Below are 16,081 nucleotides of genomic sequence, written 5' to 3'. Positions count from 1 at the left end.
ATCTTAATTTTTTCTGGCCCATCTATGTGAGATTGTGTTTAATGGAAAATACTAGACTGTGGTTTGAAGCTGGGACACTACATGTATTCTTATAAACCACGTGCTCTGCCACTGTGTTATGGTCCCACCAAAAGATGCATCTATACTGCCAGTCCTTAAATGCCTCCTTTCTCTGTATTGTTAGTTCTGTTGGTCTCACAGAATAAGAAACATTTAAGTGAAACAAACAAACACAAAAAGCATGGGGCATAAATTTGCTTAACCATTGCTTTTACAAGTGTGCTGTGTATTAGTATGCACCTTAAAGCTGAAGGGTCTTGAAATATTCTCCTTTTGTACTATTATGAATTTGGTCATAGTAATAGGCACTCTGGCAGATCACACAAAAGCAACCAACATGCCTCTTCTCATTGAAACCCACTCTGAACTTGCAACTTGGATTTATTAGAAACATGGGAAGCTGCATTGTACCCAGTCAGGCCAGTGTTCAACTGAGTTCAGTACTGTCTACATGGATTGGCAGTGGGCTCAAGCACTGCCCAAAGGAAGTTTTCTGCAGCCCTACTGAAGATACCAGGGATTGATATCTCTCCCCCTTTACATGCTAAGCATATGTTCCACTACTGAGCTACATCCCTTCTGCTGGTGGTGTATAAATTTGGCAACTAACATTTAACCCACTGGTTTATTATGTATGCTATACTCAACATCATTCTTGGAAATAGCTTTAAAGGTAGGTCTTCTGTTTATACAAGTGGAAACAATACCTTGTAATAGCTAATGGTTTTAGATATGGAAGATAATTGTTGTATTGTGCACATTCCTATCCAATAAAAGAGTCAGGTCCTCTAGATAAAGGTTCAAGAGCAATTCACTTAAATGCTAGAACTGCTTTTTTATTAATGTTTGCCTGTGGCTTGTACTGTAGAACCATTAGGCTTCATAAAAGTCTGCTTTTTCAATGCTGTTGTGATTGTGGGTGTTGTGCATGCTACCATTTTACCTTTAAAAAAAATTAAACACATGTAGCACTTCTTGCTTTAGCAACAACCAAAGCTACAAGTTGTACAAATTCAAAACAGTTGCAAGGCATCATTTGTAGCATCTTGAGACATGTCCTAAACGGGGAGGTAACCACCTGATGACTTTGGGCCCTTTTGGAAGGAATGGTGGGATCACTGAGCTCCATGAGATTGCGGTAAACCTAGTAATGCTAGCCCTGAAACAGGGAGTGCAAGTATTATTAAAACAACTGTTGTCCATCCAGGCCAGCTATGTGTTGGAAAGCATAGGATCACATTATTATTTATTTCATAGAATTGTAGAGTTGGAAGGGATCCTAAGGATTATCTAGTCGAATCCCCTCCAATGCAGGATCATACCTGACAAATGGCCACCAACATCTGCTTAAAAACCTCAAAGGAAGGGGAGTTTTCCCTTGAGTGCTAGAGACTAACAGTCTTTGTAACAGCTGTATTTACCAATAGGGACTGGGACATGGGTGGTGCTGTGGTCTAAACCAGTGGTTCCCAATTAGCTAATTACTGGTGACCCCTTATTTTTAAAAAGCCAAGTTATGGACCCCTACTTTTGAAAAATTTGATAACTATGGTAGTTACCTGTGCAAAGCAACTTTTAGAAGAAAATGTGGGGCAGCCCCTAATAAGCAAATAATTTTAGGTATACCAAAAAACACAACAAATAAGACCATAAAATTTGTGATCTTACTGCAAATTGCCTATCCCCAGATAGTGGGTAAAACTTGCATCTATTGCTCCACTACAACTGAATAATGGAACTGTGTCCCTAACTTGCAAGTGTTCTATATGCAGAAGGTTTTTTATATGAGAGAATGCCCCGCTTGCTGAATCACAGTGCTCAAACCAGCCAGTTGGGGGTTCCCAAGTCTTCACTGGGCTCTTATCTTCAGCGTTAGCAATTGCTGCGGCAGTACAATGTTATCCAGCCCACCCTAGAGTTCTCCTTTTCTCTTTCTCTTCTGCACTGTACGCTCACTCATCACGGAAGCCTGCAAGGCTGCTCCTATCCGGACCACCCCCAGCTCCGCTTTGCAGAGGACCCGCAGCCCGCCTGAGCAAGCGCCACGCTTAGCGCGTGCCCTCCGGAAGGCGCTCTAAGCACCCAACGCCCGCCCTGCGCGAGGCTCCTCCATTACGTCGGAATCGTCTGCGCACGCGCAGCGCCTTTCCCACGCCCCTCCGCGTTCGCAGTGCGCACGCGTGGCCTCGCCGGGCTCTCCTCCTGTCGCTTTGCGCCGGGCGGGCTTGCTGGCTGTCGAGCGTCTTCCTCTGTCCTGAGCCGGCGCCGCTCCCTCGCCCCTCGGCTTCGAGTCGCTGCCCTCCGGCGCCATGGTGCTCGACCTGGACCTCTTCCGCGCCGACAAAGGCGGCGACCCCGAGCTTGTGCGGGAGACGCAACGGAAGCGCTTCAAGGACCCGGCGCTGGTAGACGAGCTGGTGGCCGCCGACGGGGCCTGGCGGAGATGTACGTGGGGCGGGGTGTGTGTCAGTGGGTGGGGTGTCGGATAAGGCTGTAGGGATGTCGTTAGGAAAGGGGAACAAGAGAAAGAGCGACGCTCCAGCAGTCAGCCTAAGGGGGCCTTTGCGACCCCGACACGTGTCTCCCCATCCTCACGTTTCTTCCTTGAGCCTCTTTCACGCTGCCTCTGTGAGGAGCCGCGTTCGAACCCCTCGCCTCGGTGGCGTCCGGCGTGGGATGAGGGGTGAGGCCCGTGAGAAGAAAGAGGCTCCTCACGCCCGTTTTTTCCCTCCCCGCTGTCGTGTGAATGGGCACACACAGACCTCTCTTTCTCTCTCACTCCTCCCCCCCCCCGGCCATGAGGTCCAACGGGGAGGGATGACCCTGCGGCCAACGGGGGGGGGGGGCTTTGCTGCTGCTGCTTTATTTCTAGGCCCCGGTCGAAGGTTTGGAGTGGCTCTTTTGAGACATCGGGGGAAGTCATCCTTTCAGAGGGCTTCAAGGCGCTCCCATCTGTCTTCTGGACAAACGCCCCCCCAAAAGTGTAGGGTGTTGTTGTTTTAATTGTATTTCCCAGATAGGGTTTTCCTCTTCTCTTCGCCTTCTTCTCTGGTGTTTCACAGCTGCATTGCCCTTTAAATGGACGGGCTTGCGATTTGGCAGGACGCTGTTCAGGCATTGGTGCTGCCTAGTCTGATGCAATCCTGCTGTAACCAGCATCATAGAAAGTGACTCTGGCACGCTAGAGCTCCTATCAGCTGCAGCACTGCTTCATTTTCTGTAGGCATGTTTCCTTGCCAAGGATTTTGAGAATTTGTGTTAAATGCCTTTTACATTGTGCTTTACATTGTGACAAAGCTTTGGTAATATTGCCTAAGGTGAAAGATGTGCTTTTTTGCCTCTAACCAGAAACTGAGTGGGGGGAAATGGAATGGGTCTGTCACTTCAGGTGCCTCAGATGACTGATACTTGTTTAGAATCGGATGGAGGTTCACCATATGATCCTGTGCCCCAAACCATCTCTCCTAGACTTCATTTTCAATATGTCCAGCATGTGGATGGTGAAGAGTCTATGAAATGATACAGAATTCATATAGAATTGTAATACAATAAAATACAAGATATAATAAATAAATGAAGCCATCAAAATAGAATTAAAAGTTATACAGCATCTAGCAGAGTGTGTTTCAGTTGCTGTAATAAGCAGAAAAATCATTAAGTGATTTGCGAAGACCTTTAGCAGTTTTCAAGTAAAGCATTGCCATTAAGTACAGCATTTCCTGCTGTCTGTATATGGAAATTCTGGAAGCAGGATGAGCAATACTTTGAAATATATATATCCAGCAACAATAACAACAAAAATAAAAATTGAGATATTCAGTTTAAGCTAATCTTCATTTTACTGTACCATGCAAAAATCATAATGAGTGTTCAGAATCAGAAGCTGCTTCCTTTGGAAGTGGGAGTGTTCTGTATTTGCAGGCCTCTGAATTGCATCTTCTTGTTGAGATTAAATGAGAAAAAGTATATGCCATCACTTCCCATAATACTTTGCAAACTACTATCCTTTCTCAGAGGTTGTTTGGGTATTGTAACTTTTGCACAGTATCATGCATAATATAAAATAAAAATCTTCAGTTTAAAAGAATGAACATATTTTAATCTGTGCTACTCCCATAGTAGCAGCAGCCGCCAGATAGTTCAATAGACTTATGATTTTGTGTAGAAACTTATCCTTTTTTTCAAATGTTTTCCTTCCAGGCAGATTCCGTGCAGACAATCTGAACAAACTGAAGAACCTTTGCAGCAAAACTATAGGCGAGAAAATGAAGGTGCGATTTATTGGAATCACAGCTTCTGATTGATTATCAAAACCACTATGATGTATGCCATTTTGTTTTGTGATTAACTGTGCTAGAAAAGATGTAGAGTTCAATCAGTGGCATGAAAAGCACCATTAGGGAAATAAATGGCTTGACAGATTGGGAGCTGTCCAGATGATGAGGCAGCATGCTCAACTATACTATTAATTTTAATATTACAGAACACTAAAACACAAAGAAGCTGTCAAGCTGAATTGAGCCCACTGTCATCTTAGGATCACAGTCTGATTTCCTCCCACCAAGCAATGAGATAGAATCACTTAGAACTGGGTGAGGGGAAAGTAAGTTTTATTTATTTACTGGACTTTCAAACCGCCTTTCATACACAGCATCTGAGGGGAGTGTACAAAATATATTAAAATACAATAAAATGACAAGCGTACAGGCCCCTCAGTAGCAGTTGTAAAATACAGATACTAAGACTTTAATCCTTGCAGCTAAATCCCTGAGAAAAGAATTGCATTTTAAGTAAAGAGTGGGGTAGCATTGCCTCTAATGAGAGGGAGTTCCACAAATGGGCATGTAATGATAGTGAGGGCCCACATGTGTTGGCAGGATCAGGAGACAGGCCTTTTACTTATGGAGTGGATTTAGTATCTCCAAATTATTAATTTAACAGTTCTGAAAGAGTACTTTTTCAGTATTTCCAATTGATACTGTGTTGAAAAAAATAAAGGGTGATACCAGATTTGTTTGTTTATGGCAGGGGTGGCTACACTCTTCTGCCCAAAGGCTGTATTACCTTTTGACCATGCCTGCAAGGTCAGCATGGCCAAAGTAAAAGTGGGTGTGGCTAAAATGGACATATACACCATCATTCTTGCACAGGCATGCAGGACACACATACGCAACACACACAGACCAATAGCATCCATTGGAACTTTTTATTTCCTCCCCCCCCTTCTTTCCCCAGTTTTACTTCTCAAGCTTGCAGGGCTTTAGAAAGGAAATGATGGCACCAGAGTCTGCCTCTACACAAAGTCCTCTGCACTGCCATGAAGAGCAGATTGTAATATTCCACCTGTTTCAGAGCACTCTGATGGTGACAAAAATGGAATTGTGTATATGAAGGGGGGGCCTCCTTGCACAGAGCCCTTAGTTTTGTCATGACCAAGTGGAACTTTGACGGGGTCATTCTGTTCTCCTCACCCACATTAGAGCACTCCAGGAATTGCTGAGAGAGAACATGGTGATGATAAGTATGATGGATATTTTATAATCTTTATGAGGAAATGGAAACCAGTGATCTAGGCAGGTTGTCCTTCAAGCTGCATTTGTAGAATATTTTTGTTCTATCGCTTTTTTATTTGCTAATTGATTGCTTCTTCTTTTTTCCCTTTTTTGTATTTCTACATATATAGAAAAAAGAGCCAGTAGGAAATGATGACCACATACCAGAAAATGCACAAAATCTCGATGAACTTACAGCAGACATCTTAGCAGTAAGTTATTTTCAACTAGTTTCTTACTTGACCATTCACTGGTTTACAGTGTATTTTATTTGTGAAATATACTCTGGTGTTTGCTTTTCCCCTCACACATTTCACTTGTGCGGCTTCAGATTGGGTGAGGAGCGTGTGTGAATGAGAAAATGTGTTAATTGCATTCTGATTTTTTTTGTTCCCTTGCGCTATATTCATTGTTCAGTTACCCACTGGTCTCTAATGTTGGAGCTGTGGTAATTCTCTCCCTATGCAGGTTAGCTAGTGGTTTTTAAAGTGTTTTTTTTTTTCACCTCTCTTATACCCTGAGCTGAAATACAATTTTGTGAGGAGGGGTGAATCTATAATTTGCCCCTCACTCTGCTAGTTCATCTTTTTCTCATGGGCAAGAAAACTGTGAGGCTTGCCTGTTGTCCACTGCTCAGTCAAGCGGCTATGGATGCTGAGGTTTAGGAAGCTCTTCATCTCCCCTTCCTGCCATAGAACAGAGGGGAGTGGTATGGCTGGTTCAGCTCTGTGTGGACTATTTGGCTTGGCAGCATTGGAGCCAAACTATTCCCAGTGTTCCTCCAAGTCTTGGAGCTAAGGAAGGGGTGGATTTGCTGCATAACTGCTGGGATGATCGCCACATGTCAACCTGGGAAGAAAACTCTGGTCACTATACTTGCCAACAGCGACAGCTAATTTACCCTAGCATAGTGAGTGAAAATGTAGGAGAACAGTAAGGGCCACACTAGATAAGATGTTGGGAGGTCTGCAGTCACGTCTCCTGATGCGTTTTGTAGATCAGAGGTGTCTGCGGAAGGAGTTGGATTGTGGAAACAATGCTAAAGGAAATTGTTTAACCATTTCCCTCTGCACCCTTTCCTAACTAAATTCTCACTCTCTTCCCCAAAGCTCATATTTGCCCCAGGATGGAAAGTACATAGGTTCCCTGTATGAGTGTATGCACATACACCAAAAGCTTTGAATCTGTAGGAAAAAAGATAAAGAATGTTGGTTTTATTAATTGGCCTAGAAAAGTTTGTATTAATAGCTATATTGAAGAATAACAAATTGTTTATTCAGGGCAGTTGTTTGCAATTGGAGTTTAAAGAGAAGTATTATGTCTTCCTTATGTTGTTTAGGATTTGGCCCATTAAGGTTTTATTATGTATCAGAATGTTTGTATATATGATAACTACATTGTAATAAATAAGCTTATAATAAAAAATTAAGGATTTTTGGAACATTTTTTCCCTTAACTTTGTTTCTGACTGATTGAGGACTGATTCAGTTGTGTATACTACATTTCTGCTTCCATATACAGAGGTACCTCTGGTTGCGAACGCTGTGGGTTATCAGCTCCAGTAACCCGGAAGTAGTCACTCCCGGTTGCAAACTTTGCCCTGGGATGCGAGCGGAAACTGCGCCCCAGAGGCATGCTTTTGCTAATGGCACCTCATGTTAAGAGCGGTTTCTGGTTATGAACGGACCTCTGGAATGGATTCCATTTGTAACCAGAGGTACCACTGTATAGCCAGACACATTTTGTTGAACTGTTAACCTGTATTCAGTACAGTTGTTATGCTGGTGGTCCAGAGAAACCCCAAAAGGGTTTTTTGGGGGGTGCCTCAAATTAACTCTAAAATTGCATTGGGAAGATTTTTGATTATAATTGTCTGTCATGTGGAAAGCACTTAAGGTGTGAGCACTGAGCTAAAAACAATAAGTCCTCTTATGGTACTGGAACAATTTATAGTGGGGTGACTTTGGGCCACCACTATCTCACATTATACTTCATAGGGTTGTTTTGAATATAAAATGGTGAAGGAGAAACATGTCCTTCGAGAAAAGCTGGATATAAGTGTAACAATACATTTTTTTTAAAAAAGGGTGTGTGTTTACTATCAAGCAATAGATCATCAGAAAGATTTCATACTTGCTATTGTCCCAGGAGCAGCTGCTTCTTTGGGTGTAGAATTAGCCAATGCAGAGATTCAGTAGGAAGCACAGCTTGTACTGTCTGTGCAGCTGTAGTAAAAAAGAAAGAAAGCTAAGCCTCCTGCCCTGCACAACCGTTTGTCCAGGCACCAGCTGCTGGGCATACATCTGCCAATTTGATAACTCTACAAGTCACAGAATTTCTCCCTCACACTGCAACATTGCAGCTGCTACTACAGATACTATAAAAGCTGTAAATCTGAGTGGTTAATTTACCATATATTGTATGTTCAGCTCTACTATATTGTGATAGCGGATCTCTGCCCTAGAACTTGTTTCCTCATTTTATTCCTTCCAGTGACAAGCAAAAGTATTTTATACCTCTGGTTTTTTATAGGGTTGTTGTTTTGGATTGTTGTTTTTCTGCTGATATTTGTTGGTTACGTTATTTTAATTATTTTGATTGCTTTATTTTGCGTTTGACTAGTAAGCCACCCTGACAATAGGAAAAAAATGTGTTGGTAGAGGAGTTTAATAAATAAACTATTTGGCATGCTTCTTGTTGCATTACTCATTTTGCCATATAAGCAGAAAAATGGTGAAGAAGATAGGTAGAGGGCTTCGTATGCCAATTGGCATCTGTTGTTAGCAAGCACATACTGAAGTGAGAAAGATCCTATATATACTAATAGCAAACATGCTTTATGAGTGTAGGTACTTACTTATACAGCCGAAACAAGAGAGAACCATCAGCAGGCTTTGGAAAACACCACGGTTTCCAGATGTCCCAAAAAGTGAGGGTGGGACATATGGGGAGGAACCCCAGAGCATCCCAATGAGGACCAAGCTTGTTCAGTGGGCACCAAATGCTGACAGTTAGCAGGGTGATGGTAGAATGGAGTACCTTGGAAAAGGACATGGCTGGCTTGCTGTGGTCCTGAAGAGAAGCCCTCCACCGTATGGTATTTCAGTGTTTTTCAACCACTGTTCCGCGGCACACTAGTGTGCCGCGAGATGTTGCCTGGTGTGCCGTGGGAAAAATTGAAAAATTCAAGAGAATTACTTTATATATAGTCAATATAGACACAGAGTTAAATTTTTTAACGTTTTCTAATGGTGGTGTGCCTCATGATTTTTTTCATGAAACAAGTGTGCCTTTGCCCAAAAAAGGTTGAAAAACACTGTGGTATTTTGTTGCAGAGCCCACTCTTCTGTTATAATAATAAAAACTGAACAGTAGCACAAAGTATTCTTGCACGGGATACTGTGCTGACATGAGTTTTGGATCAGAAACATCATCAACCAACCATTGTCTTGTCCTTTGCCCCCCAATTTGTACCACTCTAAGACTTATATGTATGTAATGCATAATGCAAAGCTAGTCCTTGATGAGGCTTTCCATGTGTGAGCCAAATATCTTATCTGAGCTTCTGTTAGTAGTAAACTAGGTATTGCCTTTTACCCTGAGTCCCATAGAACCAATTTTGGTTTTTGGTGATGCTAGACCACCGGCTGAAATGTGAAACTGAAGTTGATAGAATTATGGTTTCCCAAAAATGGATGTGTCTATTTTCACAAGATATTATTCTTTTCTTATATTTCTTATATTAGGCCCACTTTTGTGTTTCAGGGTCTTCAAGTAAGCCAAATAAAGAAAGTTCGTCTTCTAATTGATGAAGCAATACTGAATTGTGATGAAGAGCGCTTGAAGCTGGAGGCAGAGCGGTTTGAAAACCTTAGAGAAATTGGAAATCTCCTTCATCCCTCTGTGCCAATCAGTAATGATGAGGTAGGGGCAAATTCCACACTTTTATATAAATGTGCATGAGAGACAGTGTGTGGTTTGGTTGTCACAGCCTTGTGCATCACTATTAAACTGTCCTGCTGGTAGGGTGGGGAGATGGCAAGCTGAAGGTATAAAGTCCTGAGGGTGTGAGACAGTACATCCTAGGTGAGGAGGTTGAGATGTGTATACAATTTGTATTCTAAAACAGTGTTCCCCATAGAAAAGAAAGTCGCAAATGGAAAAAAAATCCCAAATAAACACAAAACCCTGATCTTGTTTATGAAATGTATGGGAAACAGACTTGGGCTGGAATTCAACATGATGGTATTACAAATGTCACATCTGTGCAAGCATATCAACCTGCCAGGTGGAACAGTCTCCCCTCCCCCATGTGCTATTCTGGTGGTTCTCCTGACAGCCATCCACCCCCCGAGCCAATTTCAGGGGGTGCAGGTCTCATGCAACAGGAAGGCCCATTGTGCAAGTGAAAGTCCCTGCCTTGGGCTTCCACTGACAGGGCCCCTTAGGTGAATCTTACCTATGATGTGTGGCTTGGAACCAACCATTTGTCCAACAAGACAATTTTTAGTTTAATAATACTATTAAATGGGTCTGATACAATACTGGGCTTGTTGGATTTTGCATTGGAATAATTGCCTAAGAGTGTTGCTATGGAGACGTCATACTCATTCCAGTTGTTGGCAAGTAGTAATTTTGAAAGCACTTAATCGAGAGTTGCCGGGTGCTTCTATGACAGCCCTGCAGGAGACTAAAAGACCATCAGATCTATTCCTTGCTTCCTCTGCATCTCAGCCCCTTCTCCAGGGCAGAGCAAACCCACACACCACCTTCTCTTCAATCAGCCTATGGGATGCAGACGGCAGCATGCCACAAGTAGAAAGCAAGTGCTGTGCAGGACGCTTCTGGCAATTTTAAGTGCTACTGTGCAAGCAAATACCAGCCAGGATTGTGTATGTGAGCATATACAATTAAATCATGGATGAGGTAATTGGCTTGGAATTACTATTGTTTCTATTGGGATGTTCAAAGGCTTTCTCCCTTTTTATCACTTGGGTAGGATGCAGATAACAAAGTGGAGAGGCTATGGGGAGACTGCACAGTGAGGAAGAAGTATTCTCATGTGGACTTGGTTGTCATGGTGGATGGCTATGAGGGCGAAAAGGGAGCCATTGTTGCTGGAAGCAGAGGATACTTTCTAAAGGTGAGAACTTAGCTTCTTAATCATTGCTATTTATAGGACTGGGAGAATTGGGATCCCAGAAGAAAAAATACTTATTTTGAAAGTTGTACCTTGCTTTTCAAAGCCAAAACACCACCTTCACAAAGTGGTTTGTTTAATATCTAAGCTGTAGAAGACTGTCAGAATACAACGTTCCTGCCAGTGCCGTTTCAAAATGTGGGTTCTCGGGAGCAGAATATTCACTTACCTACTTTCTTCTTTGCTGTTCTATAGGGTGCCCTGGTTTTCCTAGAGCAAGCTCTCATCCAGTATGCTCTGCAGACACTGCTTAGCAAAGGTTACACCCCTGTTTATACCCCTTTCTTCATGAGAAAAGAGGTGATGCAGGAAGTGGCCCAGCTAAGTCAGTTTGATGAAGAGCTCTACAAGGTAAGGTGGGAAGGGTAAGATTACTCTTTTAGTAGCAAACTATATAAGCTTCTAGAAAAGTTTTGTGTTGCTTACCTTAATGTGTAATCACATTGTCCCTGGAGCCATGTGGAATTTTTCAAATACTGCTGGTAAACTTTCAGTCAGATAATTGACTGTACAGTATTTCAATATTTGTCCTTCATTTCAAATTGCTGCACACTTCTTTAGAAAGTGTTTTTACCATCAGCAACAGTCAGTGCTAATAATTTGTGATAATGAAAAGGAATGTTGGGTTGATAGGTTAAAGGTTTTGTTAACATTGTTTCTAATTGTCACAGGCATTGTGCCATGTCTTCCCCATTTTCTGATCCACAAGTACTTACTGTTTGTCATTGGGGGTCAGAATGGTTAGTGATGTTTTCATATGAAAGGTAATTAATGTAGCTAAGTTGTAGCTAAGCAACAACTTAGAAAAACAATCATAGAAGAAATTATATGATTCAGTGAACCAGTAATTTAGCCCACAAAGGCTTTCATTTGAATGGTCCACTGAAGCTTTGTCTATGTACATGACATCTTGCTGCACCGGTCTAATGGACTAACTTCTTCTACTTCTCAGGTACTTGGCAAAGGCAGTGAGAAGAGCGATGATAACACTATTGATGAGAAATACCTGATTGCTACATCTGAACAGCCAATTGCAGCATTGCACAGGGATGAATGGCTGAAGCCAGAGGACCTGCCCATCAAATATGCTGGGCTGTCTACCTGCTTCCGCCAGGAAGTTGGTTCACATGGTCGTGATACCAGAGGCATTTTCCGTGTGCACCAATTTGAAAAGGTATTGCAGTTGCCAAAGTTATTAATCCAGGGTTGTATTTCTCATTTCACAAATGAGACAGTTTCTGTTCACACAACAGAACTTCCCCTTCTTCTCTTCCTCCCCCGACCGACCCCTGCTCCCCTCCAGATCAGATTTGAGGGTGGGGTGGGCACGTGGGGAAGGAGAAGGAGGGAAAGTTAAGTTGCCTGAACAGAAGTTGTTACACTCACACAATGACTTAGCTTGAGTCAATCCCCAGATAGTGTGTTTTCTTCAGTGATGTGCCGTTGAAGAAGTTTGCGTTGTTGAAATGTATTGGGCAACCGAAATGAAATTGGTGTTCCTCTGTAACAGACATTTTATGGTAACTGAAGGTGTTGTTTATATTCAGTAGGAGGCCAATAGCTATTTTTCTCTGTCTCAGCAGTACTTAGAAGCTGGTTTATGTTTGGTAACTGAAAGTTGTGTTTGGTTGCATTAGGCTGTTGAGTTACATTCACCTCCATTTTATGATTGTGTTCAGAAGTTTTATTTCATTGTTTTTTCTTGGTAAGGATATTTTTAGTAAAATTTGCAGGATTTCCCTCCCCCCGACTTTTCATGCAGTCAAAAGCTTGGGAATCCAGCATTGTTCCCAAAGGAACTGATTTTAGGGGTTGATGTTCAGTCACAGAAGACAGAGAACAGTATAATTATTATATTCTGGGATTTAAATTCCTCTTTGTGTCTATGAAGGATTGCTATTTTCTTTTGTTTTTTGTTTCCTGCTCTGAAGTTTCTGCTTTTGACCCTTTCCAGATTGAGCAATTTGTCTACGCATCACCTCATGATAACAAGTCTTGGGAGATGTTTGATGAAATGATTGCAGCTGCTGAAGAGTTCTATCAATCTCTGGGCATCCCTTACCATATTGTGAATATTGTCTCAGGTATGTATATACCCCCCAAATAATTTGCAGCCTAATCTATGTTTGGTTTCTCAAAGTTAAATCTTTCAGTGTTCAGTGTGGCCTACACCCTAGAAAGTGTGCACACAATTGCACCTGACAGCCAGTAATCTCTGGTCGTTTGTATCAGGATTTATTTGCTCTAATTGTAAGACCTATAGTATCTCAGCATGCAGCCATGTACTTGTGTTTATTGTCCAGACTAACACACACTCTAATGGAGGGAAATGACCTTAGATCTTGTTACTCTTGGTTTCATTCTGTATCTCCAAAACTATGAGTGGGGTGAGAAAGGCACATCATTCAGTTCCCCTTATTAGAACACTGAATCAGTACCTAAATGCCACCTCATGTTGTTACAGGTTCCTTGAATCATGCTGCCAGTAAGAAGTTGGACTTGGAGGCATGGTTCCCAGGTTCAGGAGCTTTCCGTGAACTTGTTTCTTGCTCAAACTGCACTGACTACCAGGCACGTCGGCTGCGGATCCGTTATGGGCAAACCAAGAAGATGATGGACAAAGTAGGCTGCTTTGTATATTTCACACATACAGTTCTCTCAGTGCATCATTTACAATATACTGGTGTTCTAGTTAATAATTATTTGGGTTCTTAAGAAGGTGCTGCTATTTACCCACTGTAGCCTTCAGGAAAGCACCTGCCTTTTTGCTTTAGTCTGATATGTTTTTTTCTATTCTCCATCTGAGTTGATTGTCCCAATAGGTTGCAACTTTGAGTCCTTGCTAGGGAGACAAGTTGGCAGTGATGTTGGCTCTGGAGATCTAGCAAAAATTGGAAAGGCCCTGTTAATTTCCATTATTTCCCATAAAGATCCAGGTTTTCTGCCTGTCATTTTGTCTCACTACTTCTTCTGTGATGCTGCCATGGAAGTGACCAGTTTGAGAATGGTCCACTTGCCAGTTGAGAATTACTGACTGCTGCCAAGGAGCCCTAGGATTGTTTTCCTGAAAAAAGTAAAAAATGTAATCCCTTAAAATAATGAAGAGTGTAGAAATGGAGACCTGAAGAATGAATAATCATTGGGCTTTCCTTTTCTTTTTTAGATTTTTTTTTATTTGAAAGACAAAGTTTGTATCCAGTGAAGTCAAACAACCCCTAATAGTTACTTGGTGTTCAGATATTGGACATTAGTAAACAAACCAACATTCATACAAACACATTTAAAGGCAAAACTCAGTTATTTTCATTCTCACAATTATCACATAAAAGGAGGATGTTATCTAGTTCAACTAACAGTGCAATCTACCTTGCTGCTTCTAAAATGTCTAGATAAGGAAGCCTGTTGCAGAGTGATTGGTTAAGCTAGAAAGTGTTAGCTGTAGTGTTCCTAAATTGGAACAACTTTTTATTAGACCGAAGGCTCTGCCTTTTCAGATGACTGAGTAACAGAATGACAGATTAGGTTTATTGGAATGGTTATTTTGGAGATGGTATTTATCCTCTTCAAAAATGTGTTTTCTTGCTGCTGCTTTTACTTGCTGGAGAATACTAAGAACGTGACATGTTCTGCCCTCAAAGGTGGAGTTTGTGCATATGCTCAATGCTACGATGTGTGCTACAACACGTGCTATATGTGCCATCCTTGAGAATTACCAGACAGAGGAAGGAATCATTGTACCAGAGAAATTAAGGGACTTCATGCCGCCAGGTAATAAAAGGAAAATGTTTGTTGTCCTCTCTCTCCCCAGAGTCATCCATAATTGTGTATTTCATACCGTCTAATCGTCCTTGTTGTCTGAGCCTAACAACTCTTCTCAACTCATAAAACAATTGTGACAATTTCCTCCTGTCTAGAGTAAAGGGTTATATCGAGTATGACTTGCATTGTTTCTTCTCTTGACACTAAACAGAGAGAATTCATTACAGTTGCTATTTTAACTGACCCATAACATTTCAAAAGTTCTGTCATACTTCTTTTGAGTGCTAGCTTTGTGCCCAAGAGCATCACCACCAGTTTAGGAACAGTATGTAAGAGGCTGCAGGTGGGTGTCTCTGGTCCTTGGCTGGAAAAGGGTGGGTAAGCTCAGGTGTGCTGTCCCTAACACCTACCTACTTTACTTTGTTCAAGGACACGGGGTAAATTAATCAAGGTGACTTGGTGTGTAAGATTGGTGTGATGTGTGAGAATAGAAGGAGGATTCTTGTTGATACTTCCTTTGCAGAAGTTTGGCCTTGGTGTGTTCACTCTGTTATCTTGCTCTGCCTTCCTCCTCCTTTTAGGCCTGAAAGAAATGATAAAATTTGTAAAACCTGCTCCTATTGATCAGGAAATTTCCAAGAAGCAGAAGAAACAGCATGAGGGAAGCAAAAAGAAATCGGCTGGTGGGGACTGTGCGCTGGAAGGAAAGATGCAGAACATGGATGTGAACAGTCCCTAAAAGGGGTCTATGTGTTACTTTTTCTGAGATTGCACAGTTTAGTGCATAAAGCTGCAGGGGGTCCTGGATATAAATTCCTGCTTTGTCTCATCCCTCCTGTCACCATGGGCAAGTTACTTTTTTCCATCTCAGCTTCCACCTTCTGTAGCATGGGAAGTTGTTCCTTCCCATGCTGGCTCTGAGGATCCACTGGTGTTTGTTTTCACATTGAATGTGGAAAGCACTAGAGGTGCTGACCAGTTCCCCAGAAGTCTGTATGTCTTACATTATGTTAATTATCCGTGGAAACAGTTTCTATTCAAACCCCTAGTTGCAAATCCAAGCAGAGGGAACAAACTGCTATATCATGTTTATTTGCTGAAAATCTCTGCTGAGCAGAAGCAACACTGGGATAAAGCAAAGATCAAAAGGGAAAATAAGTATAGGCATGTGGCGTTTTACTGTAAAGACAGTCTTTGCATAGTCATAGGATTTTACCTGATATGGTGGCACTCGGTGAATAAAGCAAGCATTGAAAAATATGAAGCTTTTCTCAGTTGTATTTTATGACTTCTGTATTTCTTGGATTCCTTTAACAACATTGCTTGTATCTGCTCACATATGAAACAGACTGTTTTACACAGATGTTTAAGTGGCCATAGTTTGCAGATATGAAATGCGGGTTAATAGAACCCAACTTTTTGTTTTATGTTAGTACTGGCTTATTAGCAGTATGCCTTCAAATACATTTGTGCAGTACTTCCATGTCAGCATAATAACTTGGCCTGTATT

The 16,081-nt window shown here is 41.9% G+C and overlaps 1 protein-coding gene across 1 annotated transcript; it reads left to right on the top strand.

Annotated features, from left to right (window-relative positions):
- The first annotated feature begins 2,270 nt into the window (after positions 1–2,270).
- SARS1 (seryl-tRNA synthetase 1) lies at positions 2,271–15,829 on the top strand. The gene is made up of 11 exons (XM_033152498.1): positions 2,271–2,505; positions 4,261–4,331; positions 5,744–5,824; positions 9,378–9,536; positions 10,612–10,755; positions 11,008–11,163; positions 11,765–11,986; positions 12,767–12,896; positions 13,277–13,434; positions 14,451–14,580; positions 15,153–15,829. The coding sequence occupies exons 1-11, from the start codon at positions 2,370–2,372 to the stop codon at positions 15,308–15,310; spliced, it is 1,545 nt and encodes a 514-aa protein (XP_033008389.1). The 5' UTR covers positions 2,271–2,369; the 3' UTR covers positions 15,311–15,829.
- The last annotated feature ends 252 nt before the right edge of the window (positions 15,830–16,081 follow it).

Source organism: Lacerta agilis, chromosome 6 (genome assembly GCF_009819535.1).
Source record: "Lacerta agilis isolate rLacAgi1 chromosome 6, rLacAgi1.pri, whole genome shotgun sequence".
Classification (NCBI taxonomy): domain Eukaryota; kingdom Metazoa; phylum Chordata; class Lepidosauria; order Squamata; family Lacertidae; genus Lacerta; species Lacerta agilis.
The sequence above is the reverse complement of the archived record's forward strand: the minus strand, read 5'-3'. Positions and strand labels throughout refer to the sequence as shown.

Excerpts from the sequence above, each read along its gene's own strand:
- SARS1 (XM_033152498.1), top strand. The coding sequence starts at position 2,370 with ATGGTGCTCGACCTGGACCTCTTCCGCGCCGACAAAGGCGGCGACCCC. Across the intron at positions 13,435-14,450 it reads CCAAGAAGATGATGGACAAA|GTGGAGTTTGTGCATATGCT; the intron begins GTAGGCTGCTTT and ends CTGCCCTCAAAG. Across the intron at positions 14,581-15,152 it reads AAGGGACTTCATGCCGCCAG|GCCTGAAAGAAATGATAAAA; the intron begins GTAATAAAAGGA and ends TCCTCCTTTTAG.